Source organism: Dasypus novemcinctus, chromosome 1, assembly GCF_030445035.2.
Source record: "Dasypus novemcinctus isolate mDasNov1 chromosome 1, mDasNov1.1.hap2, whole genome shotgun sequence".
Taxonomy (NCBI): Eukaryota; Metazoa; Chordata; class Mammalia; order Cingulata; family Dasypodidae; genus Dasypus; species Dasypus novemcinctus.
In genome coordinates, this window is record NC_080673.1 from 78,862,489 (window position 1) to 78,890,186 (window position 27,698).

The window sequence follows — 27,698 nt, forward strand, 5'->3', positions numbered from 1 at the left end:
AGGGCAACCCCTCTGATAACCTCCTGGCTCTTTTTGGAGACTCATAGCCATATAAACTCATTTGTCCTTTCCATTCCCCCTTTTCTTCAGGTTAAAAAGCATTTTTAACTCCTGGTATTCTATGTAGACTGAGATATTCTGCTGGCCTGAGTTGAACCTTTTATTCAAGGTCATTTTCTAGTTACATCATCAGCTGGTACTTGGTAGTAATCCCTCACAGCCAGGGAGGCTCATCCCTGGGAGTCATGTCCCATGCTGGGGGGAAGGCAACACATTTACATGCTGAGTTTGGTTTTGAGACTGGCCACATTTGAGCAACATGGAGGCTCTCAGGAGGTAACTCTTAGGCACCCTGGAGCTCTAGGCCTCGTTCTTATTTCAGGTGCACAGGCTCACAAGCATAGTCATTAGTATCAAGGGCTCATGGTTGGACCTTCCTTCTTTTTTGGCCTTTGCCGTTGCACTTGGGGAATTGTTGCTGTTCCTTTAGGGACTGTGATAGATCTCCCCTGGCTAGGAACTCAGCACTCTCTCCGTTGTTGTTTTTAATTGTAACCACTATGAAAATATCCAAACATTTTTATGTACCCTGGATATATGCCCTGGAGAACTCCCTGCCAACCATGTGTCTCCTGTCAATAACATTCCACACCAGTATTCCTCCCTTGCCATTGTTGAACCTCTCTGTGATCCAAAACTTCTTTAAAAGTGAAGCCCAATATATTGCCAGGTTCCATTAATAGTAAAATGGAATATAGTGATGAGTTTAAAGGTTAGATATAGAATACTTATTAATTTAGAAAAATTAAGGTAAAAATAAATTGGAGTATCAAAAAATTTTTAAATGCAAAAGCTTTGTTTTTTATATTTTGCCTTCCATCACTGCAATAAGTGTTGAAGAACATCTTATTGTCCTATATTCATACTTGTCTCATCCCCCACCCCTGAAAGATCAAAAACATTTTCTTGAGATAAATAGTAGAGGCAGAGGTGCTGGCACACAAGATACAGAAAATGGATTACAACCAACGTTGGAAACATCAAACTTTGATTCTAATATTCATTAATAAAAGCCAAACAACCCAAAACAACAACAACAAAAAGGCCAAATTGGCAAAGGCACACATAGACAGCATAAAGGAAGAAAATCAATATAGCTAATAATCATTAAAAAATATGCTTACTCTAGTAATCAGAAAAATGCAAATTAAAAGAATAATGAGAGTTTTATTCCCATCAGATTGACAGACATTAAAAATGTTGATAATACCAGTTGCTTGTAAGAATGTGAGGTTAACTTGAACTTCTGTTAAAGGTATAAAATCTATAATCCTTGTAATGATTTCAGCAGAGTAAATCTTGTACATGTGCACAAAGAAAATCTTGTACATGTGTACGGAGGTGTTTGTTGTAGATTGTTTGTAATAGCAAAAATTGCCAACAACCCAAAAATCCATTATTTGGGGAACAAAATGAGTAAAATTTCATATTGAAATACAATATTGTATATAAAATCAGTGAATTATATATGTCTGTATTGATCTAAATACTGAACACACCAGGTTGACGACTGTTGCATATTATCTGATATGATTTAACTATTTGAAACAAAAATACTGTCTTGTCCATAGATTCATATATTTGGTAAGCGCATGATAGTGGTTGACTGTGGGGAGAAGGGATGAGGGGGAAATTGGGACCGGGAAGAGAAAGTACAATTTAACTTAATTTAATTTGAACAAAGGAGACATCAACAGATATTAACATTTAGTAATTCTGTATCAGTTGTTCTCAAAGTGTCTTTTGTCCCTGGATTAGCAGCATTTGGCATTACTGAGAACTTAGAAATACAAATTCTCAGGTCCTACCCCAGATCTACTGAAAGTGAAACTGGGAATAGGGCCCCAGCAAGCCCTGTTTTTTAACAAGTCCTCCATTGATTCTAGTGCACCTGACCACTGGTCTAGATGATGAAGATGTGGGTGTATATCTTATTTTCTAAATTTTTAAAATAAAAAATAACAGTCCCAAGCTTTTCCTTCCCTCTCTCCCAATGTCCTTTTAGGCTCTACGTTTCAAATCCATAACTAAAAGTCTTATTAAGAACATAAACTTCTTACTGCTACATAAAAGTTCTTTGATCTGGGTAGACTTCTAATGTCAAGCAAAGGGTAGAGAAAAAAATGGGCAGATATAATTAACTACTATTTGATTGTGAATTTTCCAGTAGCTACATGGCTCTAAAAAAGAATTCAGCCCCTTTGACACTTCTCGCATAATCATCAACAAATACCTGTCAAGCATTAAGTGCATTCCGAACAATGCAAAGTATTGAAGCTGCCATATATATAAAATACAGGTCATGTCCTTAGAAAACTAATTGGAGAGTCAGGGTATGAATAGAGAAGATAAAGTTAAAAAGGAGAATACCTAATTTTCAGACATACAGCACACCCAACTGCCTAGTAGAATTTCACAGGGTTATAAGCTTGAAGGGGACACTTCTTTTTGGAGATTTTCAGCCTCAGTGGAGAGGATGAAAGACAATACTTCCAGGAATGATGTTAACAAAGGTCATGTTAGCATTGTAATCCAAAGGCCCATGTAAGTGATTTTAGTTAAAGTTGAGGATGTGGAATGTTAGGCAGAATCTTCAATTTTTATCTTATAGATGAGTGGAACCATTAAAAATGTTTGAGTAAAGAGGTGATCTATGTGCAAAGCAATGTTCCAAGAAGGTAAATTTGACATAAGTGTCAAAGATGGACTGAAGGCAAGATGACAATTAGAAGTGAAATGCCAGGGCATTTAAAGAAAGTGAGGATTTTGATGTGAAACAGAATGTATAATAAAGAGTGAGTTGAGGAATAGTGGGGAAAAAAATGGAAGAATATAAAAAACAATAATTCTAATGGAATGTACTAGTTTCATATTGCTGCTGTGAACCATAGTGACTTGTTAAAACAACACAACTGTATTATCTTACACTTCTAGAGGTCAGAAGTCCAAAACAGCTTTCAGTGGACTAATATCAATGTGTCAGGATGACTTTTTTCCTTCATGGAGTTTCTAGGGTGAGAATCTGTTTTCTTGCCTTTCCTGGCTTCTACAGGTCACCTGCATCCCTTGGCTCATGACCTCTGTCTTCAGAGCCAGCAACATAGCATCTTCAAATCTTTCTTTGATTCTCCCACCTCTCTCTTTTCCTTTATAAGGATCCTTATGATTATATTGGTCCAGATCACATAATGCAGGATAATCTCCCCATCTCAGTCCATCTCAAAATCGTAACTCAACCACATCTGTAAAGCCCATTTTGCTATGAAAGGTAACATATTCATGGGTTCTCAGGATTAGGACATCAGCATCTTTGGGGGGCCATTATTTTGCCTACTATATGGAATATCACCATAATTTAGTGATTGCCTGTGATTTGGAAGCAAGGTGAAAAAAAGACTCAATTACCCTTCAGTTTGCTCATCTGTAAAACAGGAGTGAGAAAGAGTAACAGAGTGAGATTCTCCTCCAAGACTAATAAATTCCATGAGAACAAGGATTTTTATCTGTTTTCTCTGTATCTCCATTGCCTAGAACAGTGATATGCAATAGGCACTTGTTGGGAATTGAATCATGTCCCCTACAAAAGGTATGTTCATGTTCCAACACCTAGGTCTGTGGATAAGTAGGACCTTTGAAGATGTTATTCATTAAGGTGTGCCCAATATGAATGAGGGTGGGCCTTTAACTCGTTATGGCTGAAGTCCTTATAAGCAAATTGACACAGAAAGAAAAGCCACAGGGAGCAGCTAGAAGCTGGAAGTCATCAGAACCTGAAGATACCACCATATGCATTGTCATGTGATAGAAAAGTCAAGGACCAAGGATTGCTGGCAGCCAGCCCCAGAACACCACAGACTTTTGGGGGAGAAAGCATTGCTTTGTTAATGCCTCGATTTTGGACTTCCACTAGTCTCAAAACCATGAACCAATAAATTCTTGTTGTTTAAACCAACCCATTGTATGATATTTTGTTCTACTAATTGGGAACCTAAAACAGTGCTCAATAATTATTTGTTGAATAAAATATTGGTTGCTGAATGAATGACCAAATCAAGACAAAGTTTGAAAAGAGCACTGGGGGAAATTCTCCAATGGCTCCTGGATAGTGTTAGGTTCTTGTTTTATTAGTGAAGTACAGGCTTTGGCTCAGGTTATAGACCGTCTAGAATCCTGTTATTACAATGGAGACATTTCTTCTAGGTAGGACAGATGGGTGACTAAAATATACAGAGTCAGTTCCCTTTCTCACCCTGCTTTTAGTTTTCCTATGAACAAGCATCTCCTAGAGCTTAGAATGGAAGAATATACTGTATTTGCTGTATGACCTCAATAAGTGTCTGGGGCAACTGCTGATTGAAGAAGAAATTGCTCACGGTGGCAATGATCAATTGCTCCTGAAACTACCAGCTGTCACATTCCACACTTTCACCCAGTGACGGTCTTGCCCTTTGCATTCCTAAAAGAGCACTCTACCTTATAAGGATATAATCTATTTATGCTGTAGGAAGTGCCAATAAATAGAAAATAGAGATGCTTCGTTGTGCTTTAAAAAAAACAAGTATAAATTACCCATGTCAAGGCACAGGTAGCCAGCAGATAGGCAGAAGTGAATGGACTTTTCAGTGTGGAAGCTAACATTTTTAGGAGGTTTGCACCTTAGATATGAAGGCTGACATGGTATACTTACAGTTAAATAAAATAAAAGCAATATTTGAAAACTGACTTTGAAAGACCTGTGGTTAGCCATTACTTGGCTTGAAGCCAGTGAACTCATTGGTTTAAAGTAGTAATAGATAACGGAAGGAAGGATTTTATAGCAGCAGGGGGAGAGTGTGCTCGTTTTGCTCAGTGTCCTTGAAATTTGGGGACTTAAACTATTCTTTGTATTTTACTATCTAATTTGCTAAAAGCTGCCAAGGCAATATCCCAGAAATGGGTTGGCTTTTACAATGGGGATTTATTAGCTTACAAGCTTAGAGTTCGGAGGCTGAGAAAATTGTCCAAATTAAGGTATCGGTTGAAGCTTTCTCCCTTAAGACATGGCGGTGGCAATCCTGGACCCCTGCCGCATGGCAGGGCACTGTGGTGGTATTTGCCCGTCTTTTCCTTCTCGGCTTCTGGCTGCTCCTTCTGTGGCTTTCTGACTCTCAGGTTCCATTGATTTCAGTGGCTCTCTCTCTCAGCTTTCGTGAGTTATTTTCTGAACTCCCCTGTCGTTTCTCTCTGTTGATGGTCTCTGATTTATCCTGTTTCAAAGGTCTCCAATAAGAGATTCGAGACCCACCCTGGAACCCCAATGTCCATCAACTAAAGAATGGATAAATAAAATGAGGTATATCTATAGAATGGGATATTTTTCAGCCACGAAAAGGAATGAAGTATTGACGCATGCTACAATATGAAAATATTATGCATATATATATATTTCGTTAATTGAAAGAATCAAGTCACAAATTATCCCATAGTATATGATTCCTTCTATATGAAAAGTCTAGAATAGGCAAATCTATAGAGGTAGAAGGTAGATTAGTGGTTTCCGGGGCCTAGGGAGTGGCTGCTAATGGGTACCAAGTTTCTTTTTAGAGTACTGAAAATGTTCTAAAATTATATAGATGGCTGCCCAAGTCTGAATATATTAAAAGCTACTAAATTTAAAAGGGTGAATTTTTTTATATATGACTTATCTCAAAGAATTTTTATTTAAAAATGCAAGGGAGTGCGTGTAGTTCAGTGGTTGATTGCCTGCTTTCCATGTACGAGGTCCTGGGTTCAATCCCCTTCTAAAAATACAGACATAAACACACACACTCACACCTAAAAATATGTGTGTATACACACACACACATACCCTGGGCACACCTTACCAAAGTAATCTAATCAAAGGCCCTTAACTGAAGCTTCTCACCTACCATAGGTTCACATCCACAGGAATGGATTAATTTAAGAACGTAATTTTCTGGGGTCCACAAAAGCCTCAAACTACCACATTGTCTGTGTGACCTGAGTAAACAATATACTTTTCCTCCTATACTTATTTCCTCATATGAAATATTTAACCAGTGATAATATTGTTTTAAAAATCTCATCCATCTGAAATTGGAGACACATACATATTAGGTATATTTTTCTGGTCTAATAGTCTTGATAGAATTTGCCTTTTTTAAGTTAAAAATTTATTTTTTATATCAATGTTACAAGACAGTTAACACAGGATAATAACTACAATAACAATAAATCTGCTTTGTTCAGTGGTTACACTCCCCACCCCCATTTTTTTTCATTCCTCGTCTTGAGGAATGATGTCTGCTCTGAGTGCTTCAGGCTGAGAAGGGACATAGATATTATGAAGCAGTGGATTGCAAATGTTTTGTTTGCAGTTGAAGATACTCCTTGCTTTTGGGGCAGAGCTGGTCCATTATCATCATTTTGTTAGTTGTCCAGGGAAAGTCCAAAAACCTGGACAATAGGCATCGGCCACATATCTGCTGGGTTCCAGGGCTCTTCTGGCATATGAACAAACTGAAGACTTTAAGTCTTTGAGAAATATACTTAACAGGCAAATTGAAGATAATAGGTTCAGACAAAAAGAGTAGAAGAACCATGATTAGGGGATTTATAAATGAGTATAACTATGTTATGTTGGGGAAACAGATTTTCATATATTCCCAGATGGGTCTGCCAAGAGGCTGTTGATTCTTGAGGCTGTGTGACTTGCCTTGGGGTCCAAATGTCCCTAGGGCCCTCAGGAGCACTCTTGTTTGAGGCTTTGTTAACTGGCAATTTGTGAAGTCTGCCTGAGACCTGCAGAAGTGTAACCTCTGGAATGACCTCCTGACTCAGCCATAAAAACACTTTTATTTAATATTTCCCCCATTTGGTCAAGGTATTTCTCCAAATGCATCCCTTGGTGCCTGGGCAGCTTATCCCTGGGCTCATATCCCACACTGGGGGAAGGTAATGAGTTATTTGCAGAATTTGGCTTAGAGAGAGGCCACATTTGAATAACACTATTTTCAGCAGGTAACTCTTAGGCATTAATTATGCTTAGGCTTAATTTCATTATTACAGGAATAAGGCATGTAAATGCAAGCCTTAAGATCAAGGGATTGGCTTATTGACCTGTTTTCTTTTATTAAGCCAGGCTTATATATTTCAGAGCCTTTTGCCATTTTATTTGAGAAAGTAGCAGGGCTTCCCCAGGAGGAAAATTTAATATTTTGTTAGTTACTGTGTGGGCCTATCTAGAAAGTATATCTGTCTCTCCAGAAAGTATACCTATGGCAACAAAGATACATTTATGTCCCATAGAATTATCTAACTGTATAACTTTCAAGATGTTCAAAAGGCCATGTCTGTTGGGACACCTGACTGCATCCCATCTTTACCTTCTTGCCAGGGTTAGGTTGTCAGGTAGAACCTAAATTATATACTGCTTTGCTTCTCGTATAAAGTTCTCCAATCTCTCTCTCTCTCTCTCTCTCTCTCTCCTTCTGAAGATGAGGCTTTGACTGCAGCAGGCTGCATGTACTTTCAGAGAGGCCTCAGAATAAAACAGTACAGCTGACATGGAAATTTGGTTGTTTCTGTGATGTAAATTCTAAGAATTAATTATGCAACACTCTCAAAACCCCTCCCCACTATATTTGACCCTTAAATTGGTGTGGTACCTTTGTTACAATTGATGCAAGAATGTTAAAATATTTCTGTTAAATACAGTCCATATTTTGCCTTAGATTCCCTTTTCCCCATGTATCACCCCCCTGTCAGTATCCTGTACAAGTGATGTACCTTTGTTATAGATCCTGAAAGAACATTCCTATATTTGCACTATTAACCACAATCGTTGTCCACCACAGGGTTCACTGTGTTGTGCATTCCCACTTTTGATCCTCGGCTTTCCTTCTAGCAACATATCCAAATCAAAGCTTCCCCTTTACACCATGTTCACAGACATACCTCAGTGCTTTCAATTACGCTTCCTTTGTTGTGTTACTATTACCTCTGTCCATTTCCAAACCATTACAATCAACCTAATTAGAAACTCTGCACAGATTAAGCATTGGTTTCCCATTCTCTATTCCCATTCTATCTCCTGGTAACCTGTATTCTAGTTCTATCTCTACGTTTGTTTATTATACTTAGTTCTTATCAGTAAAATCATACAATATTGATCCTTTTGTATCTGGCTTATTTCACTCAATTTAAGTCCCTCAAGATTCATCCATGTTGTCGCATGTGTCAGTACTTCATTCCTTCTTACAGCTGATTAATATTTCATCATATGTATATACCACACTTTGTTTATCTGTTCTTCTGTTGATGGAAACTTGGATTGCTTCCATCTTTAGACATAATGAATAATGCTGCTATGAACATTGGGGTACATACATTTGTTCAAGTCCCTGCTTTCAGTTCTTTTGGGTATATACATAGTAGTGGGATTACTGGAACATATGATGTATTAAGTCAGCCAAAGGAGTGCTGATGCAAAATACTGGAATCAGTTGGTTTTTATAAAGTGTTTTTATTTGGGGTAGAAGGTTATAGTTACCAGGCTATAAAGCATAACTTACTTCCCTCATCAAAGTCTTTTGCACATGTTGGAGCAAGATGGCTGACAACATCTGCCAGCATTCAGGCTTCCTGTGTTCCTCTCTTCCTGGGGTTCATTTCTCTCCGGGCACATTTCCTCTGTTTTTTCACAAGGTCAGCTCTAGACTGTCAGGTGAACAGCTCTGTCTCCCTCCCTGGGGCTTCTGCCATGTCGAAGGAGCTGTCTATATTCCTCTGTATTCTTTTCCTGTGTGTTCACTTCCCAGGCTCCAGCTCAAAATGCTAGCATCAAAACTATAACAGGAAACGCCAACTCTGTCCTTTGCCATGTTTTTCATCTGTGAGTCCCCACCCACCAAGGAGCAGGGACTTAACACCTTACTGATGTGGCCCAATCAAAGCCCTAATTGTGATTTAATCACTCCCAGGTACAGACCAGTTTACAAAATATACTCCAATATCTATTATTGGAATTTATGAACCATATCAAACTGCCACATATGGTAGCAGTACATAATTCTATATTTAGCTTGCTGTGGAACTGTCAAACTGTCCTCTGCAGCAGATGTACCATTCTACATTCCCACCAGCAGTGCATGGATGTTTCTATTTGTCTACATCCTCTCGTGTCGTTTTATGTTTTTTTAATAACAGCCAGTCTAATAGATGTGAACATTATGAGTTTGATTTGCATTTCCCTAATAGCTAGTGATGTTAAACATCTTTTCATATGCTTTTTAGCCATTTGTATTTCCTCTTTAGAAAAATGTCTTTTGTCTATTTTTCAATTGGGTTGTTTGTCTATTGTTGAGAATTTGCCTTTTAAAAAATAACAAATACGTTGAACCAATCCTCTCAAATAAATTTATCTCTTATATCTCAACCTGTAAATTTATTTATGAGGGAAATAATTGCTTACCAACAGGATGAAAAACCTATTGATGGAAGCCATCATTTCACGTAGTTTCCAAATGATAAATATCTTGCTTTAATGACGGGGAAAAAAATAGTATTAAAGACCTGGTATTCAGGGTGTCCAATAAAGTTTTGAAGCATATGAATAAGACTTTAGTTTATCAGACTGAGTAGATGGAGAAGAATATCTCCTGTGCTTTAAGCAGTGCAGATAAAAATCTCGCTGAAAACAATATTTTATTTTTATAATACATATATATGTACATATGTACAAACTCAAAATCATGAAAGGGAAAACACCAAGGGCCAGAAACGAAAATGGAACCCAAAGTAAGAAAAGTGACTGACACTGAAAGCCACATGGGCTCAGGGAGGGGTGGGATTCAGGTACAGGCTGCGAGGTGACATCCGCAGGTTGTGGAATGGGTCCACGCCAGATGTGGGGAGGAAGTGGAAGGACTGGAACTAAAAACGCCTACAGAAAGCCTAAATCTGTGATGACTCCATCCATGAAACTGGGCCTAGCAACACTCCACCAGCAGCCAGAAGTAGCAGCAAGAAAGCATGCCTCTGCCAGTGTCTGAGGCAGAAGAAAGAAACATCTGTGAACTGTGAGAACAGCAGCCTGTACGAAGGAATGGATTCAAATTCACACCACCAGGATAGGGCAGAGGTGAACAGAAAGTCAGTGTGTGGACGCCCACAACTCAGGGAATACAGGACCCCCATGGAAAACAGCCTTGCTAAGGATGAGCTTACAGTCAAAATTATAAAAGTGAGAAAACAGTCGCAATGAAGGAGAACAAGCAGATGCAGTAAGTAGGAGAATTTGCCTCCCAAGAATTAGAGAAAAACCTGAAAGATACTTTAAAATAAATTCATTCAAAGAGATTAAGGAAGGGAAAATTTAAATGGGGGTAGGGAGAGAGACAGAAGAAAGAACAGGCAGATTTGGAAAAAATAATTAAATTGAAATTCTAGAAATGAAAAAATAGAGTTATTCAGCTGCATGAACGCTGTTGTGTTGGTTGAAAATTGTGAATAATGTAGGATATTTAGTATGGTTTTAGGAACATTGTTCTTGTGACCAGAGAGAAAACCCTTCAGCCCACAGTTAGAAATAATGTTTACCCTATAAATATTCCTCAGCAGATTAAAACTTAACTTTGTACAGTGGAGCAAATGACTAACTTCAATTTTTCAGGGATACATGTTTTTTTAAAAAGGAGTACTTTGAGGACCATCCCCATGTCTGCTGAAGAAACCTTACTTTAAGTGAGACCCACTGGGAACAGGCCATAATTTGGTTCTGCTTTTTTAGTAAGGAATTGATGCTGACTGACCCATCCACAAAACGTTTTATGCCCTATTCCCTTCCATCTCTCCCCTCTCCACCCCAAAGCATTGTTCAGTCACCCAGTGTACATATCCCTGACCAAGTTATAGAAATCCATCGCCTGCACCACTGGACCACATAAGCTAATTTGCACTTATAGACTTTGACCTCATTTTCAAGGGCCTCTAATGACCTCAACTAACAAACATGATCCTTTTACTAGTCTTGATTTAAAAAAAGCACATTAGGCTATGGGTTTTTCTCTTTCCTTCTAACAATTTGAAAGTGGCTGTCATCTCACTGGCAATTTATAGTGATGCAGCAATGGACTAAACTGTTAAAATAATTTGATTACTCATTATTTAATAAGCAGCTGGCTTTTTTGTCCCTTTATATTTATAGGCACTGTCTCCTTGTTTGCGTGCTTTGTACATGGCCTTACCCAGTTCCATGTATAAATAGTATAGCAATACATATTTTTGTTTTGTTTTGTTTTTACTGTTTAAATATCTGAGGAGTTTTGTGTAACAGTCTCCATATATGTTACAAAATCATCTTCCTTGAAATGAAGATTTAAATTTAGGTGTTTTTCTTATTAAAAAACAAAAATTTATTTATTCAAGACAAAAACTCAAATATTCACTGCTGAGAAGTCTTCTTTTTTACACATATTAGATGACACCTTTTTGGGCCCCCTGTGATCTGTGGATATCTGTATCATAAAACCAGTTGCACTCTCCTGCTGCGCTATAAGTGTACGCTTATGTGCTACCTACTCTTGATTCTGAGCAGAATTAACCCCAGTTTTTGTCACAACTTGCTGATTATTAGGAACTTTAGTGTTTGTTGAATGGATGAATGGATGAACAATTAGAATAACTGAGTTATACTGGATATTAGAACTCAGTGACCCTCAAGTGGTTCCTGTTAATTATATTTCAGGTGGGCATGCCTAGCTATAATCCATACATTTGTGACATTAGATAAAAGCACTACCAGGCATTTAGTCATTGAAGTTGGAGCATATTGAAATCTGTTTGCCATTTTCAAGAACTAAAGTATGTACAAAGAATAAGGGAGAGATAAAGTAAAAAAAAAAGTACTGAAAAACTGGGTAATTCTACTTTTTAAAAATAACATCCCTTAACTCTATAATAGGAGGGAAAAAGAAAGACATTAAGAACAGAACATCAGACAAGAAATGCTTTTTCCCTTTCCTTGTTCTGCTGTCTATGTGGATGAGGATTTTTCTTAAAGCAGAGTGATTAATGTGAGGTGACAGTTTGGAAGAAAAGAATAAACCATTCATAGAAAACTAAGGGTTTCATGTTCCTAAAGTAGAATCATCTTGCATCTGCTGACATCAGATTGCATAAAGTAGGGAAGAATATAATAAATAAGTAGGAAAGAGAAGTGTGTTGGTTAGGCTAATGTGTCAACTCGGACAGGTGATGGCACCTGCTTGGTCAAGCAAGCACTGGGCTAATAGTAATACAAGGGCATTTCATAGACTTTAATCATCAGTGAGTTGATTGCATAGATACATGGTTACATCTACAGTTAACCAAGGAGATTGCTTTCAGCAGTGAGTGATGGTTCATCCAATCAGTTGAAGGTCTTAAAAAGGTGTGTGATTTCAGCATTCAGGGAGAGAATTCCAATCTGTACTTAACACAGCCAGTGTCTTCTGTGAACTCATCAAGGACCTTCATCAGAGTCCCTGGTTTACAGCCTGCCCTGCACAATTTGAACTTGTGCCTCCCCGTGGTTACATGAGACAATTTTATAGAGTCTGGTATTATTTACAGATATCTCCTGTCAATTCTGTTCTGATTTCAGTGTAGTAGCTCCAGGGTTTAGATAGGGCTCTAACAATTTGAGTGGCTGATTGAAAAATGGGCCAAAAGGTGGCCTAGAATTTCTGAGGCTGAGATACCCAATTTACCCTAGTATACTATAGATGAGGGGATCCAAAGGCTTAGAGATTGGAATGCTAAAATGGATGCATCATTTAAGAACTGTCCACTCACCCCAGGAATGTCCAGAGGACATACTTTTTTAATCAGGATTGTGAGGAATAAATTTGTGAGACTAACTCCCTCTTCCCTGAAGTTGTTCTTCTCTGTAGCCTAGATTGCTGTAGAAATTACTGTCATGGAAATAGAATCCTTAAACACTATGGGGATGATAGGAACTCAGGCTGGCAGAAGCCGAGTATCAACACTTAATCGCCAAAGACAAAGTCAGCATGACTACTACAATGAAAGGCAGACTCAAAGCAGCAATCAAAAGAGTCTGAGTTGCACAGACCTAGCTCTTGCTAATAGATCATGGGGTACCTAGAAGTGAAATAGATGGACTCTACTAAATTCCTACTTGATCTATATAAGCAGAAGAGTTCTAGGTTGAGTGAACAAAACCCTAACTTGAATGACAGAAATAGAGTCACAGCCCCTTCCTTAATCAGTTCCCAGACTTGAGACACTTTACAGACCCAGAGCCCCTTGAATAAGGAGAAGGCCAGGTCCCCTTGAGGAAGGGTCCTGTTAAACTGCCAAAAATTTATACTGTTAATCATCCTCCTACCTTTCCCCAGAGTAACTGCATTGAGGAAAAGGAAATCATCAGACATTTGGGGATTATTAGACACGGCTCTGAAGTGGCATTAATTCCAGGAGACCCAAAAGGTCGCTGGTCCACCAGTCAGAGTAGGGGGCTTATGAAGGTCAAGTGATCTATGGCATTTTAGCTCAGGTGGCACCAGTGGGTCGCCAGACCCATTCTGTGGTTATTTTCCTGTTCCAGAATGCATAATTGGAATAGTCATATTCAGTAACTGGCAGAATCCCCACATTGGCTCCCTGACTTGTGGAGTGAGGGCTTTTATGGTTGGAAAGATCAAGCAAAAGCCATTATAACTGCCCTTACCTAGCCTAGCAAATCAAAAGCAATGCCAGATGACTCTGCTGAGGAGGGGAACCTACCTGATGATGATGATGATGATAATGAAGATGGGGGGATGACCAGCTGGAGTTGCTCAAGGATGATGAAAAAGAGGCAGAGGAAGGAGAGGATGACAGACAGTGCCAATGGTGAGGATGACTCTTAAGCACATAGTGGGGTTTAGAAATCTTATCCCATTATTTCTTTACCTAGGCACTTGTCTAAGATCAAATTTTTCACCAGATCCTCTCCCCTAGTATCTTCAGCACATGCTCACTGTTCTCCCCATCCTTGTCCTTCCCATGTTCATTAATTCATATTGCCCTGCGCCTAGTTCCATTTTCACTTCCTTTGGTGCTCCTGGTAGTTATGTTGAGTCTTACCCTGTAATTTTTGCTTTTAATTTTGATACCTCTTTATGACTTAACAATAAAAAGGATGTATGGTTTTTATGGAAAAAAAAAAAAAGCAATGCCAGATTCCTGGAGAGATTGCAGAGATCAGTACCACCATCGAGGATTTGACAGATGAAGGGGTGGTGATTCCTATCATATCCCCATTCAACTTTCCTATTTGACCTGTGCAGAAAACAGATCTTTGAGGATGACAGTAGATTATTGTAAACTTAAACACGTGATGACTCCAATTGCAGCTGCTGTTCCAGATGTGGTATCATTGCTTGAGCAAATCTACACATCCCCTGGCACCTGGTATGCAGCTGTTGATTTGGCAAATGCTTCTTTCTCAATTGCCATTAATAAGGACCACCAGAAACAGTTTGCTTTCAGCTGGCAAGGCCAGCAGTCTGTCTTCACTCTCCTGCCTCAGGGGTTTATCACCTCTCCAGCCCTATTGTCATAATATTGTCCACAGGTAACTTGATTGCCTCTCCCTCATACAAGACATCACATGGTCCATTATATTGATGATATCATGTTGATAGGACCTAGTGAGCAAGAAGTAGCAATTACTGTAGACTTATTTGTGTGAGAGAGAATGGGAGATAAATCCAACAAAAATACAGGGGCTGTCCCCCTCAGTGAAATTTCTGTGTGTCCAGTGGTATGGGGCATGTCAAGATATCCCTTCTAAAGCAAAGAATAAACTGTCACATCTGGCCCCTCCTACGACCAAAAAAGAGGCACAATGTGTAGTTGGTCTCTTTGGGTTTTGGTGACAACACATTCCTCATTTGGGTATGCTGCTTTGGCCCATTTACTGAGTGAGCAGAAAAGCTGCTAGTTTTGAGTGGGGACCAGAACAAGAGGAGGCTCTGTGTAAGCTGCACTGCCACTTTAGGTTCCTGATACCTCTCAATCAACAGGCAAAGAAGGGAATTAATTATTGTACTGGCTGGGGTGATTGATCCTGACTATCAAGGGGAAATAGGACTGTACCTACACAATGGAGGTAAAGAAGAGTTTTCCTAGAATATAGGAGATCCCGTAGGGCGTCTCTTAGTACTGCCATGTCCTATAATTAAAGTCAATGGAAAATTGCAACAACCCAATTCAAGTAGAACTAACAAAGGCCTGAAATCCAAGGGAATGAAATTTTGGTCACCTCACTAGGCAAAGAACAACACTTGCCGAGGGAAAATGGAACATGGAATGGGTAGTAGAAGAAGGTTGTGATAAATGCAAACTTTGACCACATGACCAGTTACAGACATGAAGACTAATAATCATGAGTATTTCTTTCTTGTTTTGTTATGATTATGTTTTATATGTACATAAAGTGATTATCTCTGTTTTCTTCCCTAACCTTTTCCCTTATCATGTGACATAATTTGTATTGGTTTCATGTCATCGTATTTAAGGATGTCTAGTTTAAGAGTGAGTATTACCCAAGGACTTGCACCATATTCTGGAAGGAATTAGTGAGTTTCCAGTTGTACACAGGATTGTTGAATATAGTTAGGTGGAAATATTTATATGTTATTGTTTTTATTCAGAAAGTAAATATGATTTAAGGTTTTGTGTATGGCTGCCAAGTTGACAATGGTTGGACTGTGATGGCTAGGCTAATGTGTCAACTTGGCCTGGTAATGATGCCCTGTTTGGTCAAGCAAGCACTGGGTTAATTGTAATACAAGGGCATTTCACAGATTTTAATCATCAGTGAATTGATTGAATAGATGTCTGTTTACATCTACAATCAACCAAGGAGATTGCCATCAGCAGTGAGTGACAGCTCGTCCAATCAGTTGAAGGTCTTAAAAGGAGAAGTGATTTCAGCATTCAAAGAGAGAATTCCGACCTCTACTTCAGACAGTCAGTGTCTCCTTTGAACTCATCAAGGACCTTAATCAGAGCCCCTGGTTTGCAGCCTGCCCTGCACAATTTGGACTTCTGCATCCCCGTTGCGTGAGACAATTCTATAAAGTCTCCTATTATTTACAGATATCCCCTGTCGGTTCTGTTTCCTTTGAGAACCCTAATAGAAGGAGTGAAAAGTATTAAGGTAATATCTCAAACTGAAGTTGGCACTACAGATGTCAGTAAAATAGATTTTCAAGCAAAAAGTTGAGAAGATCATTAAAATCATGTTAAATCTTTTGTGGAAACCTAAGACATTGGCAGACAGACTTGTCTTCTTAAGATACAGTTCAATGTTCAAACACCTTCTGACTCATTTGAAATGTGACTCAGCCTATTAATTCCTGTTTTGATTTTACAATAGCCTTTTTCCCCAAAAATAAGTCTGTTGAAGGTAAAATAATTGTATTAATCAGCCAAAGGGGTGCTGGTGCAAAATACCAGAAATCAGTTGGTTTTTATAAAGGGTGTTTATTTGGGATAGGAGCCTACAGAGACCAGGCCGTAAAGCATAAGTTACTTCCCTCACCAAAGTCTATTTCCACATGTTGGAGCGAGGTGGCTGCCAATGTCTGAGAGGGTTCGGGCTTCCTGGGTTTCTGTCTTCCCGGGGCTTGCTTCTCTTTCCTCTGTATGCTTACTTCCCAGGTTTCCAACTTAAGACTTCAGCATCAAACTCCAACATCAAAACTCCAACAAAAAAACCCTCCACTCTATCCTTTGCCATGTCTTTTATCTGTGAGTCCCCACCCACCAAGGGTGGGGTTGAGGACTCAATGCCCTACTAGCACAAGAGGTTTACTTGATCAAGTAATCTGAATCCAATGTTATCTAATATGCCCACAGGAAAAGACCAATTTACAAACATAATTCAATATTTCTTTTTGGAACACATCAATATCAAACTGCTATAAAAATTTTCAAGGATGGAAGTTTCAAAAAGAATTTTGAGTTGTCATATTACATCCCTACGATTCTGTGATCAGTCACTGAGTCCGCTTTAATTTTTAGCGAAAGAGAAAAACTAGCCTTTTTGAAATATTTTTAAAACCAATATAAAGTGTTCATATTATCATATATTATTTGAAATATAATAGTAATTTGATTTTTTTTCAAGTACTGTGCAATATGTTTAAAATATGATTGTCAATAGTTTATTAAAAATGCAGGGTGAAATCGCAGAATCAAATATTGTTTAAGTCCCAAGAAGTTAAAAATATTCAAACTCTTATTAGGGAAAATAAAAGTGTAGTAGATGATACAAAACAAATTCAAATGCTGAGGAGTTTTGTTTTTGTTTTGTTATTTTAAAGTGCATGTAATTAGAAATTCTTCTGTTACCACACTCTGGTGAATTTATACCAACACTTTCAGTAAAAAAAAAATGTATCACTTTTTCTCCTTATGCCAGGTGGTTGGTGTTGCCCAGGCCATCAACAAGAAATCTGGAAATGGTGGGACATTCTCTGAAAAAGATGAAAAGGTATAAAGACCTGTGTTGGGTGTGATGTCGATTTCAGGAAGGTGCTTTCTCTTTATAGTGTTAGAATTAGCTATTGCTGAAATTGTTGATCATGAAGATCTTTATGGTTAAAAATTATCTGAAAAGTTTGAAAGTGTGTCTTTCCTATGGCTGATACAGTGCCAGCTTGATTTGAGAGAACCTTTGTTATTCAATCATGGCTGCACCCAAAAAAAGAAGAAATTCCATCCTCCTCAGGCAGCCAAGCCTCTGCTGGGCTGTGTGCACATTGGGGCCTACAGAGGGTAACTTCTGGTATTTTAACTATCTCATTTACCTTTCATCACCACTATAAAGAATTCAACCTTAAGTCAAAACCCCTGAAAGCACTGCTCCAAGTTCGACATGCCAGATTGGCTGAAAATTGGAATTGCCTCCTGGTGAAGCAAATTTCAGAGTGTTTTATAAGCTCTGCACACAGACCATGGGCGCCAAGGTGTGAATTCAGGTTGGCTGATGTGCCTTTAGCTTCAGAAAGAGCAGCAGTCAGCATTATTTTATTACTATTCTCCAACTCTGAAGGAATACATTCCGCACACCAAATTGATGTGCTTTCCGGGACGGAAGCCCTTAAACCTGCTTATGTCATCATTCTGTCAGGAGGTTTTATTATTTATCCTATTGAATATGTAATTATATGTATAGTATACAGACCACTGAAATCTTCCTATGCCAAGCCAATTGCTATTTTTGTTTCCCTGAAAATTAGTAGGAGCTTTTGAATTTGGAGAGATATTCAGGCAAGACAGTTATTTTTGTCTCAGTGCTATAGGCTGGATTGGTGCCTGTTGATCCCCATATTTTAATTGCTTGCGAACATTGCAAGTATCTTTGAAATCAGAGAAATAGACATCTAGCCTCCTTTTATGTTAAGGACATTCAAGAATATTGGGTGGGAAAACATGGTGCTAGGTAGGCATTATATTCCATTACTGGTCTATAGTCCATTAATAAAAACCTTTCTTGAATCGATTTACATTTTTAGACTCTATTACCCTTGGCAGAATAAATCCATAATTGTGAATAAAGTATGACATTCTGAAGATTTATTTTAATCAGTAATTAATATAATTATGAGCATATCACCCTAATATGGTTTTTAAATCTGTGATAAAAAGAGCATATTTAAACTAATATTTGCATCTTTACGTGGGACTGTTATTGCCAATATTCTATTAACAAGTCTGTGAGCTTTCCCTTGCCCCAGTAATAAGTCAGAAGCTATTTATATAGTCTCAGCACAGGGCCAAGTCTTAATACCATGCAAAAACTACACCAAATTTTACATAGAGCAAATTGCAGTTTTAAATTATATAAAGAATTCTGTGTCTTAGACTCAGCTTTCTCTCTCCTTATTAATTTATTCCTAACATATTGCCTTAGGGGGCTGTGTTAATACTTGTCATCTACTAGTGGCTAATTTAATTCCTAATTTTAGAATTTAATGCAGAAACACACCTACACTTCTGGCTTTTCTAATATTTATTTCAACTGTAAATATTTTTGGACACCTTTACTCTTGCAGGCAATTTAACTAGACAGTTTTTGGACAATTCTTATTTAGCTGTTGTCTTATCTATTTTCTAGGACTTTGCTGCCTATTTGGCATTTTGTGGTATTGTTCTTCACAATGCACAACTCTATGAGACTTCACTGCTGGAAAACAAGAGAAACCAGGTAAATCTCTTGATTACTAGAGAGAGAGTATAGAAATTATGGTTTTTTTTCGAATTGTTAAAACTTTAATCCAAGTAATTTCTGAACAGGATTAAAAATTTAAATAGTACGGGTTCAGCTGATAAATGATTTAGTTGTTTCTTTTATTTTTTTTCCCTGTCCCTGTCATCATCCTTTCCGGTGTACTTGTCCGTGAAGGTCTTGGACACCTTTTTGTTTTCTTTTTTTTTTACCAGGAGGTCTGGGGGGTGTAACACAGGTCCTCCATATGGTAAACTGGAGCTCAGTTGCTTGAGCCACAGACATTTCCCTAGTTGTTTCTTTTAATCGTTTCCATTTCCTGTTTTCCATACTTAGTTGCTTTATCACTGTTAGACAATATTCACTCGCTTGAGGGATGAGACTTAACTGTTTTACAGAACTTCTTACTTGCCATTTCCCTAGCCTACCATAACATGGCCATGTTTTAATTTACATGGGTTGTATTTGTGATGATAAACAATATAATATACTTATGCTTTTAGTTCTTGCTCTGTCAACCATAGATATCATCACTTGATCCCATACTTCATAAGATGAGGGTCTTAGCATCTCTTCTTCCCAACTACCCCACCTTACCTGTGCTTTCACCATCTGGACCTTTTGTATTACTCAAGCTAACATATATTTTGCTCTATAATCATTATTAAGTTACCTTAAGCTTTGCCTAGGCTAATTCTAAAGTTAAAATTTAACATGAAGTATTTATGATTACCATGACTATGTAAATGTTCACCTTATATATAACTTAGTTTTTCTGAATGCCTTTCTTTTTTCCTTGAACTATTCGTTCTACTGTAGGCTCATGTTGTCCCCATCCCTCCTCTCCCCTCCAACTCTCTATTTTATTAGGCATTCTTCTGTTAAGTTCTTCTTTTTCTTGCACATCTCCCAGTTGAGTTTCTCCCTCTTTCCTCTTCCAAGCTGAGCTTTTTCCCCCTGTGCACTGTGTACAGCTGTCATTATATCATTTTCCTTCTCTTGTGTTCTTAGAATGATTTCACTGTTTTCTGGATCCCATATTTCTATCTCAGTTTACTCCCTTGTTTGGATGCAGCACCTTCTCAGAGAACTATTTGAGAAAGGGAAGCTTTCTGAGTCCTTACATGTAGAAATATGTCTATCAGTTTGGCTGGGTATAGAATTCTAAAGTGAAAATCACTTTCTCAGAATTTTAAAGGCAGTGCTTTGTGGTTTTCTAACTAGCATCCATGTCGTTCTGACTTTTGGTTCTTCATAGTTTGTGTGTGTGTGTTACTGCCTTTTGTTTTGTTTTCTTTTTATTTTTTGGTTGTTAAGCTTTTTGGATGTCTCAATCTTTGCTTTCATAATTTAATTTTTCTTGAGGGGGGCAATTGTTTTTAATTTCAAAGAACTTTTTCTTTGATTATTATTCTTTGTATTTATTTTATTTTTTTTAAAGATTTATTTATTTATTTCTCTACCCCACCCTGGTTGTCTGTTCTCTGTGTCTATTTGCTGCATCGTCTTCTTTGTCTGCTTCTGTTGTTGTCAGCGGCACGGGAATCTGTGTTTCTCTTTGTTGCGTCATTTTGTGTGTCAGCTCTCCATGTGTGCAGCGCCATTCTTAGGCAGGCTGCACTTTCTTTCACACTGGGTGGCTCTCCTTATGGGGCGCACTTCTTGCATGTGGGGCTCCCCTATGTGGGGACACCCCTGCATGGCAGGGCATTCCTTGTACACATCAGCACTGCGCATGGGCCAGCTCCACACAGGTCAAGGAGGCCCGGGGTTTGAACCACAGACCTCCCATGTGGTAGACGGATGCCCTAACCACTGGGCCAAGTCCGGTTCCCTGTTCTTTGTTTTTATAAAGGATGTACTATCTCTTTTGATCTCTCTGAGAATGTAAATTAGGAATATTTTTTCACCTTTTCTTTCAATTATTCTGTTTTTGACATTTTTGTTTGACTTTTAAGAAGGAGGATTTACAAAATGTCTGGTAATTCTTTGATGTCCTTTAAATTTTAAGAGTGGGCGGCGGGCTTGGCCCAGTGGTTAGGGCGTCCGTCTACCACATGGGAGGTCCGCGGTTCAAACCCTGGGCCTCCTTGACCTGTGTGGAGCTGGCCCATGCGCAGTGCTGATGTGTGCAGGGAGTGCCATGCCATGCAGGGGTGTCCCCCGCCTAGTGTCCCTCGCCTAGGGGCGCCCCATGCACAAGGAGTGCACCCCACGCGCAAGGAGTGTGCCCTGTAAGGTTCTGCCCAGCGCGAAAGAAAGTGCAGCCTGCCCAGGAATGGTGCCGCACACACGGAGAGCTGACACAACAAGATGACACAACAAAAAGAAACACAGATTCCCATGCCGCTGACAACAACAGAAGCGGATAAAGAAGACGCAGCAAATAGACACAGAGAATAGACAACCGGGGTTGGGAGGGAAGGGGAGAGAAATAAATAAATAAATAAATCTTATAAAAAAATGAAAGAAGATGTCAATGTGGGAGAAGTGGGGGGGTGTGGGGAGTGGGGTATATAGAAACCTCTAAAAAAAAAATTTTTAAGAGTGAGGTAGTTTTCTCAAGAATAACATCTACAATTTATAATGTACTTCCATACATTACTAAATAAAAGACACTAAGTAGAAAAATAGGCAGAGAATATTAGCAGGCAGTCCACAAAAGCAAGAACCAAATATCCAAATATGTCAAGCCAAGTAGATGTTTAACCTCACAATTGGTTACAGAAATGAAAATTAAAACAAAATCAAATTCTACTTTATACTCATCAAATTGGACAAAAATTTTAAATCTAATACCAGGTATTAATGAGGGAAAATCAAAACTCTTAAACATTTCAGGTGAGAGTGTAAATTGGTACAACCAATTTGGAGACCTATTTGGCAATATCTCCTACCGTAGAAGAGTTGTATGTCCTCTGACTAACCCAGCAGTTCCCCTTCTATTCAAGGCACCTCCTCAAGAGAAATTCACTTATGCACAGAAAGGTTCATCACAGAGCTGTATATAATACAGGAAAATTGAAAACAATCTAAAAATCCTTCATCAGGAGAACGGAGAACTAAATTGCAGTATATTTATTTGGAAATACGGAGTGCTATAGAGCACTTAAAAAGAACATGCTAGAGCCACAAATACTGATGTAGATAAATCCCAAAAATATAATATTAAACTGAAAAAAGCAAATTGAAGATTATACCTATAGTATGATACAATTTATGTAATATTTGGATCTAAAACACTGTCGTCGATGTTTTTTTATATAATTATCTATGTAGTATTATAATTCAGCATAATGGTTAAATCTGTAAAGAGAACAAGAGGGCATAGAATTAAGAAGAAATCCACAGGTTTCAAGTGTCTCTGCCATGTTTTATTTATCAAAAGGAAAAAGAAATCTGAAGCAAAATGTTGAGGTATAATTGGAGTTAGTTGGTGGGTACACTTGATATTCTTCTTCACGTTTGACATATTTCATAATTTGGTCCATGAAGCAAACAAAGCAAAGTCGTTTGGGAGCTCTGTTTACATGGTAACTTCGTCTTCTGCTCAGCTTTGCTTCAAGATGATTGGTTTAAGACAATTTGGGTATATCCCTAAATCTCAGTTCTTTTCTCTGAGGCTGCTCAGTTTATTTTGAGAAGTAACTTTTGTTTTTGCAGACAGAGACCAGCTGCCTCCCCATTGTGAGTAGATTAAAGTTGAGGAGGGAAGATGCTCTCTAGCATTTGCAGTCCAAACCTCACATAGCTCCCATGGACCTTGCTCTATCAGTTACCACTCCTTCTTCCTTATTCTATCCTCCATTGATTTATTGAACTACCAGATTTACTGTGGACCCTTCTATAATCCTTTTTGTGGTATGAGCTTGAAATTAGTTATGTCTTTGATCTCATTACTGCAAGGCATCAAGAGGAAGAGAGTGGGATTGTCTTCAGCTGTGATATCTTTCTAATTGTTCTCCCAGCTCTACTCTTTTTCTTTTTTTTGAATCCAAGTAGTTTATTTGATGTCTGAAAGAAACACCGACATGGGTTATGAGGAAGTGACCTAGGAAAGCAGAGGAAGACAGTCAAAGGTACATCATCAAACCAGTTTCTCCCGTGAGCAACTGGCACTCACCCCCTTTGGCAAATTCAGGAGCCAGTGTAGACCATGTGCCTCAGAGTTATCCCACCTCTCCCTGCTCCTCCACTCTTGCCACCCTTTATTCCAGTCTCCGTGCTTAAGAACACAAATGTGATAATGTCACTTCCCTCCTTTATTCCATCTCGGGCATAGTCCAAGCTGCTTCACAAGACACACAGAACTTTTCAGGTTCTTTCCCTGCTTAACTCTGCAACTTCATCTCCCTAGTTCTCCTTGTTTTACTCTATGCTGTCATAAAACTTGATCAAAGCTTGCAGTATGCCACTCTTTCTCAATTCAGTTACTTTTGTCTGAACTATTTTCCTTTCCCCATCACCTGAACAATACCTACTCATCTTTCACACCACAGATAGGATACTATGGCCTCCAAGAAATTTTCTCTTTTACCCTTCTTCCTCCCTCATTGTACAAATGCTGCGTGAGATTAGAAGTTCTATGAAATTCAGAAGAAAGAGAAATTCCAGGAAAAGTAAAACAACAAAAGGAACACTTGGAGCTTTGTTTACCTCGGACAGTATTTACTATGCTCTGTGAAAAATGTTTTTGGCTTTGTAAATGTTGATCTCTGAAGTTTGTAACAACAACAGTAGTAATGGTGTGTTTGATGTATCCAAAGCGGTTCATAATTTTCCATAAACATTAACTTATTTAATCCTCACAACAATCCTTTGGTTCTGGTACTATTATTTTCCCTATTTTCAAGACACAAAGGCAGTAAGAAGAGAAGCCAGGATTAAAAACTGATTCCTCCGACTTCAGCATCCCTGACCTTAACCATTGTGCTAACGACTAATATGAAAGTTCTATTAGTAAACAGACACTTAGCTACTTAATATCTGAATGCAAACTTTGTCATGACTTGCTAGTTTGTATGGACAACTTAAAGCCCATTCAAATTATATTGCTTTAATAATTACAAACAGTAAATAATAAACTCTTAATTATTTTTACCTAGGTGCTGCTTGACCTTGCTAGCTTAATTTTTGAAGAACAACAATCATTAGAAGTAATTCTGAAGAAAATAGCTGCCACTATTATCTCTTTCATGCAGGTGCAGAAATGCACCATTTTCATAGTGGATGAAGATTGCTCCGTGAGTACAGAGCATGGCTTTTTTATTTTTGGAAAGATAGAAACCTATATTCCTTAAATCGCTGCTTTTAAACCTCATTTTAGCCCCAGAGCCCTCTCTCAAACAGAACTGCATGTGGATATTCATGTAAACAGTATGAGCTGTGCTGGTTGAAGAGTAGACATGAGGTCGGAGGCACCTTCAACGCACACTCTCACCTCTGTCCCCACCACTAAATAGTTACCATGGGAATGTCCATGCACTGCCTTTGTCAAGGACTACACTATCTTGATGAAAAAATGCATTGTCCTCACAGTGTGGTGATTTCACATGGTCAGGAATAGGGTGCCCTGGTTGCTATGAGCAGATAGACCCACAGTCTGAATGGGTTGGGTATAAGAATTTCTTTCCACCAGGAACTGTTTAGAAACCAGAAGGCGTGGCCGAGTAGATGCAGTGGTATGGAAGAAGATGGCTGTAGTCCCAGATACTTTACTAACAGTGGCAAACCATTGAACTAATTCGTAGATTAGTGGTAGGTGACTGTTGTAATTGATAGATTTCAGTTTGTTGATTTGTAATTTGATGTATGGGGAAAGAAATAGGCAGGCCAACCACTTTGAATTTGCCTTTAGATTCAGGTCCCCTGGCCTAAGGCACTTTTTCTTTATGCAGTTACTTTCCCTTCTCAACTATAAACCACTGCTTCTGAGATATTTCTTTTAGATATAGTTTTGTTTTTTCCCTTAAGTGCCTAAAATAGACTTCATTAGTGGATTAATAGGAAAGAGAAAGGGGATTACCATTTGTATGTATAGGTCAGTTAGAATCCACATATGATATTTGAATTGATATTTTGGGGGAAGTAGGTTAATAAAATATTTAATACATAATTTATATTAGTGTTTTTGTTTTACGTAGTAAGACATACCCACATACATATGCACAGATACACACACACATGTAGATGTATGTCAGAATGGATATGTTGAGTAATACAGAATTCTCATTAGTAGAATATCAAGTGAGAATTCACTGCTCAAAGGCAATTCATATTCTTGTAGTGTTTCATAAGTTCAATTGGTTATAAAATCCTTAATGTATTTAAGTGACAGATGGTCACAAGATATTGGCTATCTTTTGAAAGTTCAGGTCAGAACTCATTAATACACTATTTTTGCCCTCTGAGCTGTTTTTAGCATTTAATTTTTGAAAGTTATATATGAGGCATTCCTTTTTTAGAAAACTTAAATATCACTTCAATTAACATTCAGTGCAGGCTTCTACCAGCAAACACTTATGGTAGCAAATGGTTTTGATCAGTGAAGCTTTGAAATGTAGCTCAGCAACATGCCTATGAGCTTATTTTGCTCACTTTTTAACAACTTTTAACTTGTTGGATTTCATAAAGGAATTAGCAACTTGATGTCTTCATTTATATTTCAATTATTTGTTGATTAAAAATATTTCAAAATCAAGAGCAAAAATTAAAATATGAGCAACAAAAAAAATGCATTCATTTCTTTCATCATCAAATTAAATTAATATCAGGTTTTCCTTCTTTGTCTCTCTCCAGTTCTTTTTTATTCATTTGTAAGTGTAGCATTCATGCAAATGTGTATTTTGGTTTTTAATGTCAAAAATATTTCTCTGTATTTCTGAAATCTTTGCAGTTATTTTAGTGCTCTCATAAAATTTTATTGAATGATATGCCTTTTTAAAAATACATTCTTTACCTGGGATCTAAGAACAGCAATCAGTGTATGCATAGAAATAAAAAATTGAGGATTTAAAAATAAGCATAGAGAAATTTTGAAGCTAATATATCCATTAACACCTGGTAGATAAAAATAAACCAGATGGTACTCAAATAAGCATTCCTACAAGTAAAGATCAGCAACAATTTGAACAAAGCTTTTTATAATGGGAAGCAGCTTGAGGGTTTTGTAAAATGAGTTCCAAGTCATTTTAAACTTAAAGTAAGTAAAATATATTACAAGTATTGTCTTTAATCAGTTCCACAGACATATATGTTTGTATTGAGATGATTTTCATTATCCTATCAAACTTGTTTCTCATTATGTGTGTCATTCTGTTTTCAGGATTCTTTTTCTAGTGTGTTTCACATGGAATATGAAGAATTAGAAAAATCATCTGATACTTTAACAAGGTGAAATAACTTATTCTTTATATGTCTTTTTTCACAGATATATAATATTGACTAAATAGTTATTTCATGATCAGTTTAGGACTTGTAAGCTACAGGCACTTTTTTTGTCCCACAAATAGTTTTATTTGTGAAAATACTTTACTATTTGATAGTTAAGTTCCAAGATTTTTGGGGGATTTAACTAATAATAAAAGGAAGCTGATGGTCCTGAGGATACCAATATGTATACACTCTGGCTAGAATTAAATGAATTATCTACATTTATGTTAGAATATTTGCATAGCATATGTCTGTATAATTATGTTTTGTTTATTGACATTTTGATTTTTTTATAAATTTAGCCAGTCCTCTCATTTTTCTAGTAATAAATGAACAAACCTAGTGACTTGGTGTGATAGTGACCTCTACTGGTAGAATGTGCATTTGAAAAAATAAAAGCATAAACAAAGCCTTGCTATGTATTTGATTTGTTTCTGACAGAACACCTCCACTTCCTATGGGCAAAATAGAATTTTCACTTAATATTCTAAATCATTCCAATGCAGACTTAGTAAAGATGTATTTTATAAAGGAAAAATAAGTCAGTGTGCTTATCTTTAAAACAGACTAATTTAAATGGTTCCCTTAACTGACCCATTAACAGAACTTAAAGTTATTAAGATCATTCACACTAATGCCTGTGTTACCTGAACATTTTAATTTTAGGCTTTTATTCTAATGATGTGATGAAAAAAAACCCTTAGTCATATGAACATGTTTTATTTTAATAAAAATTAGATATCAGGCCTAATTTGCAAAAATCCAAATTCTTTAAGTCATTTGTATCTTTTCCAGTGGTATGGAAGATGGAGGATGATCCAAGATGATTAATGGTATTTAATAAAAGAGGGCTAAATTAATGTTGATATTTTTCACAAGCAGATTCTTTTATTACATTTCTAAAATTGCTTGTTGGTAGAAT

At 37.6% G+C, this 27,698-nt stretch overlaps 1 protein-coding gene across 5 annotated transcripts in view; it reads left to right on the plus strand.

The window, feature by feature from the left end:
• PDE5A (phosphodiesterase 5A) overlaps positions 1-27,698 on the plus strand; it is a 160,605-nt gene that overhangs the window by 60,219 nt on the left and 72,688 nt on the right. For all 5 annotated transcript variants that reach the window (XM_004479025.4, XM_004479026.4, XM_004479028.5 and 2 more), the window contains exons 4-7: positions 17,537-17,608; positions 19,235-19,324; positions 24,451-24,588; positions 26,670-26,737. In XM_004479025.4, coding sequence (XP_004479082.1) covers positions 17,537-17,608; positions 19,235-19,324; positions 24,451-24,588; positions 26,670-26,737 — 368 coding nt within the window. The remainder of the gene's footprint in view (positions 1-17,536; positions 17,609-19,234; positions 19,325-24,450; positions 24,589-26,669; positions 26,738-27,698) is intronic.